General features: G+C 47.4%; 1 protein-coding gene across 1 annotated transcript in view; it reads right to left on the bottom strand.

The window, feature by feature from the left end:
* LOC102845704 (zinc finger protein 429-like) overlaps positions 1 to 5,086 on the bottom strand; it is a 29,860-nt gene extending 24,774 nt beyond the window's left edge. Inside the window, exon 1 of the mRNA XM_006902844.1 lies at positions 3,946 to 5,086. Within this exon, the coding sequence (XP_006902906.1) occupies positions 3,946 to 5,086 (1,141 nt within the window). The remainder of the gene's footprint in view (positions 1 to 3,945) is intronic.
* Between the last annotated feature and the right edge of the window lie 614 nt (positions 5,087 to 5,700).

Raw genomic sequence — 5,700 nt, 5'->3', positions numbered from 1 at the left:
GGAGGATAGAAGGAGAATTGATGCCTTTGAGCTGTGGTGCTGGAGAAGAGTATTGAGAATACCATGGACGGCTAGGAAAACAAACAGAATTTGTCCTGGAAAGGATTAAACCAGGTGGCTCCTTGGAGGCAAGGATTCTGAGGCTCCGTCTAACTTACTTTGGACATGTTGTAAGGAGAGACCGGTCCGTGGAGAGGGACATCATGCTTGGGAGGGTGGAGAGACAGCGCAGGAGAGGAAGATCATCTATGAGGTGGATTGATTCAGTGACCGGGACAATCAGGATGGGTGTGTCAGAGGCAGTGCGACTGGCACAGGACAGAACAGGGTTTAGGGCTGTTATACATAGGGTCACTATGAGTCGCAAGTGACTTGACGGCACATAACAACAACAACAACAAAAATGAGTAATTGTTTCTGTATTTTTCTTAGAGCACTTTTTTTCTTTCACAGATTGATCATATTGGTTTATTTATGATACTTCTAAGAGGAGTAGACGCTCTCAAAACGAAGATCACAGTCATCAATTGTATCAAGGAGGAATAATTTGACTCTGCAGCAAGCAAAGGTATAGGAGATGCATCCCACGCTCTGTGAGAGGAACAGCTTGCATGGTGGGAGTGTTAAGAAGCCGTTCACAGGAAAAACACAGTGGAAACGAAACGAGTTGATGCATTAGAAGATTCCACATAGGAACCTTGGACATCCTGGACCAGGAGTGGACACACATAGGTCCACTTGAGCTCTTCTGGGTGGGGACTCGTAGTGAGTGGAAGCCAAAGCAGAATGAATGGCAGCTTTCGAGAAAGGGAAGGACTGGGCTCGAGTGTCTGAAATTGTGAGGCCGGCACAGGATAGGATGGAGTTGACACTTGTTTGCAAGTCATGCTTGACATGACCGCACCTAATACCAACACCAGCAACAACAGGCTGTAGGTCCGGTGGGCTCAAGTCTGTCTGACATGCTTAGGATTCTTTGATGGCATTCCTACCCTACGTCCAACTTTTCTTTTTGATAGGATGAAATATTACAAAATCTTTTGAGTTTCATGCAGGAATTGGCATACAGACTTCTTAAAAATTGAGTATTAGTCCTAGCGGCCTTCTGAACGAAGGATTTGAAGGAACTCTATTCTATCCTGCGTCATCCTCACATTTCCTGACACACAAGAGCCCCGCTGCAGAAGTCAGAGGAGGAAGAAAGGTGGATATGTGCAAATAAAATGACCACGCTTTAGAGAAAGTCATTCCTTGGCTCTTCCAATAATCCATCTTGGGAAATACTTAGGTCTTCGGCGAGTACTGTTTCACAGCACCCCAGGATAACGGTGAATTTCCGTTAAGACAGGGTCCCTTACAGAGCTTGTGAAATGCAAATTCTACTTCCCTCTGTTACATTACCCCTCAGCAGAAATGCAGGGACTAATGCCAGGTAGTTTCAAGACTATCTTTATTTATGAGCCAGAGGTTTTCTGATGACAAGAGTTCTGAATTCCATCGTGACACCACAAGGTTACAGAGAATATGAAAGGAGTTATTTGCAAGCAACTTGACACACTGCTGTTTTTCTTTCATAGGTATTGTTGTATTGCCTTATATCTGAATAATAGAAGGTCTACTTCACAGAATATTTAATGATCAATTGGAAATAATATGCCATGCGCTCTTTTCGGGCTGGTGTGTTAAATGTCACATAGGGAAGGTGGTGAATGGTTTTATTGAAGTCTTTGGTAAACGTGCAGCCTTTTTCGTATTTGTAAATGTCGCAAGAATATGGCAAGAATGGAATCTGGAAAACCAAGAAGAACTAAAAATGAGATCAGGCAAGCTCTGGTGATCTAGCAGCAAGAAGCGACACTGTAATCTCAGAGCTCAGAGGTGCCTGGTTCAAATCCCTAAGAATCCCTACTAGCGACAGAGGGACAATGCCTTCCTGTACCCGTCAGATCCGATGAGTAAAATAGTTTAAGTTTTTGAAACAATGCTTTCATGTATTTAGGATGTGGCAAAAGAGGCATATTCAAGCGTACTCAGATACTGGAGTCTTACCAAGTTCACAGTTCTATTTGGGGGATAATTCTACCCCAAATATGTCCTCAAACGTGCAAGGCAAAATGGAATGTGAATTCAAGAGGCATTGTATCATTTTCCGGGATGGGAACGACTTGGGATTTGCTAGAGAATTGGTTGGTTTTTTTGTTTTGTTTTGTTTTCATAAAACTGAAGAAGAGTTGTAGAAAGGACCATGTTATACTTGCATCCTGCTAACATGCCCCATGAGGAGGTCAGACACGTAAGAGATCCCGTTTTCTGCTCTCCTCTTCACTGCTGGGAATGCTAATGACCTGGTCTGCAGGAATCTGCAAAGGGTCTACACACCCAAAGGCTGCCATTCAGGACAGTCAAGGACCCAAAACCGCTGTGATGTGATGGTAGGGAAAGAGCTAACTTAACGTTACCCAAAAAAGAAGAGCACAGATCACGGTGAGGTGAGATACAAGGAACCACAGCCTTTGCTGGGCAGGAGGTCTTTGGAATCACTTCCTCACCCTCAGCCTCTTCCTTGGAGATAAAACCATCGCACTCACTGCAGGATAAGGATCTCTGATGTCATGTGGATTGGCGTTGCTCACAGAAAGGCTGCCTGTGTCTGTGATGATTCTAATTGACCAAGGGCACAGATCGAGGAAGATGGAAAAGTGTCCTCTATACACCGTCCCAAACTCAAGGGAGGTTCACTGTCTAACAAAACTCAGAGGCACAGAGCTTGAGTTTTCCACAGGGTGTCCACGGTGGTTTCCACAGCTCTGTTTTCTCTCCTCCGTATTTCTATGGGTAATGATATTATGATTCACCAAAGAGGGCCTTGACTCCTCTTCAGAGAGGAAAACACAGTTCCCATAAAACTGGTTGAATATCAGACTTAAAAGAAGACCTTGTTCACAATCTGGGTACAGTGATAAGAAATTTAATAGAAGGTCAGAGAGGGGAATGTTGTTTTTCTACAGATCCAAATGATTCCACATAGAAGATCTGATTGGAACATCAAAGGGTTTTGGGTCAACAGTAAGTCACATCGTCCAAAGCAATAGTTTTTAACTGGAGGCTGAAAGTCGTGCATCAAAGGAAAACACAAGGAATAGTTTTCATTAGTCTCCAAGTATCATGTACGAGTTGTTATTGATTAGAGTTGAGTCGGAACAGACCCACAGGTGAATTTAGAGTTAGGAGCGGAGACCGCCCATCCTTCTCCCAGACAGCAGGTGGTGGCCGCAAACTGCAAACGTCTGGCATTGCAGTACAGCTTGTTGACACTCCACCACCACACCTCCCTGATCACCTCAAAATAACAGGGCTCATTAACAACAAAGAAGAGAAGGTAATGTCTTCAGTAGCAAAACCAAAGAACTTTAAAAAAAATAAAAGCACGAGTCTATTTCCTGAAGGAAAACATTCATCGATGAAAACCTTGCAAGGCACGCTGGCTCAGCTTGGAGCAAGAGTGAACGTCATTTAACAGGACAAAGATTTCAGGTTGGTGAGAGTCACGCACAGAGACAGATCTCAAGCCGTGACAAAAGGGTCATTCATACAGAGGCACAGAGTAGGTTTAAATCATCTTTTTTTGTCCAGTTTGTATTCCTGCTTCTATAGATGTACAGAAATGGATTATTTCACAGAAGAGTGAAAGGAATGAAGGATTTCATTTTGGTGGGTTTTGTTTTGTTTTGTTTTTTTATTTTCAATAAGGCCACAGTCTGGTGTGATACAGGGACCGGCTGTGTGCGTGCTGATGGATCTTAAGGGACCGGTTACTCCAGAAACGTTTCGGGCAAACCTGACACTCCTAGGGCTTCTCTCTGGTGTGGGTCCTCAGGTGGACTTTGAGATGGGAGGCGAGAGAAAAGTATTTCCCACACCGCTCACACTCGAAAGGTTTCTCACCAGTGTGAAATCGCTGATGCACACGGAGGTGTGAGGCAAGGCCAAACGCCTTTCCACATCGGTCACATGCATGAGGCTTCTCTCCGCTGTGGATTTTCCTGTGTTTGCTGAGAAAGGAGGAACATTTAAAGGTTTTCCCACACTCCTCGCACGCATAAGGCCTCTCTGAACCATGCAACCGCTCGTGATTGCGGAGAACAGAGAGATCTCGAAAGCTCTTGTCACACTGCTGACAGGCATATGGTCTCTCCCCCGTGTGAAAACGTCTGTGGGACTTGAAGTGCGAGGAACTTCGGAAGGTCTTTCCACACTCCTTACACTCGTAGGGTCTCGCCGCACTGTGCGTTTTCATATGGGCGTTGAGGGCCGTGGACAGCCGGAAGCCTTTCCCACACATCTGACACTTGTAAGGCTTCTCGGTGCTGTGTATTTTTGTGTGCTTATTCAGATCCGAGGAACTAATGAAGCCTTTCCCACACTCCTCACATTTGTAGGGCCTCTCCCCAGTGTGAATTCTCAGGTGTTCCTGGATGGAGTAAGAATGGTTAAAGGTTTTTCCGCAGTGCTCACACCTGTAAGGCCTCTCTCCAGTGTGAATGCGCGTGTGCGCAGTCAGGTGCAACAGACGGCGGAAGGCCTTGCCACACTCCTGACAGGCGTACGGCCGCTCTGAACTGTGGGTCTGGCCGTGGACGAGGAGCGTGGACTTGTTTTTGAAGGTTTTCCCACACTGCTTGCAGGCGAAAGGCCTCTCGTCACTGTGAACGGCGGCATGCTTACTGAGGTTACCAGAATCCCGGAAGGTCTTGCCACACACTTGACAGGTGTGAGGTCGCACTCCGCTGTGACCTCTTCTGTGCGAGGAAAGCTGTGAGGAGGAACTAAAGGTTTTCCCACACTCCTGACACGCGTAAGGCTTCTCTCCACTGTGCATGCGTCGGTGCACCGTCAACGTGGACTGCTGAGTGAACGCCTTGCCACAGTCCTCACAAACAAAGGGCTTCTCTCCCGTGTGGATCTTCATGTGTTCCAGGAGGATAGCCTTACAGTGAAAGATTTTGGCACAGACCTTACACTTGAAGGACCTGTCCCCGCTGTGCAGGCCTTCGTGCACCATGAGGGCCGAGAGGAGCTTAAACATTTCCCCACAGTCTTCACACTTATAAGGCCTCTCCTCACTGGGGCTTTGTCTGTGTGTCCCAGGAGTGTGTGAATTTGCACTGGCTTTTCCAAGATCCTCACTTTCATAATGCTTCTTTCTCTTCCTGGATGGTTTAGGTCCAGTTGGAGGTGGGGCGGGGTCACAGGTTTCAGAATCTTGTTGGCCTTCAAGCACCTCTTCAGTGACTGTGCTCACTGGACTCTCTGGGGCTGACACACCAGCCAAGCCCTTCGTACCATTCTTGGGTCTGGGGCGTTTCTTTGCAGTGGGGGTCTGGATGGTACTATATATGGGGGAGGGACAGCGGCAGGTTTCTCCACACTGTGGACACTCAGAGGTACGGCCGTGGGTGTGAGAGTTGGGACGTTGGGTCTGTCCCTGAGAGTGGGGAGGTCGGGTCTGCTTGGTCTGTCCCTGAGAGCGGGGAGGTCGGGTCTGCCTGGTCTGTCCCTGAGAGCGGGGAGGTCGGGTCTGCCTGGTCTGTCCCTGAGAGCGGAGATGTTGGGTCTGCCTGGTCTGTCTCTGAGAGGGGGGAAGTCGGGTCTGCCTGGTCTTTCCCTGAGAGTGGAGATGCCGGGTTTGCCTGCTCTGTC

This window comes from Elephantulus edwardii, unplaced genomic scaffold (genome assembly GCF_000299155.1).
Source record: "Elephantulus edwardii isolate Elephantulus edwardi_28Jun2011 unplaced genomic scaffold, EleEdw1.0 scaffold00462, whole genome shotgun sequence".
NCBI lineage: Eukaryota > Metazoa > Chordata > Mammalia > Macroscelidea > Macroscelididae > Elephantulus > Elephantulus edwardii.
Note: the sequence above shows the minus strand (reverse complement) of the source record. Positions and strands in the feature narration are given on the sequence as shown.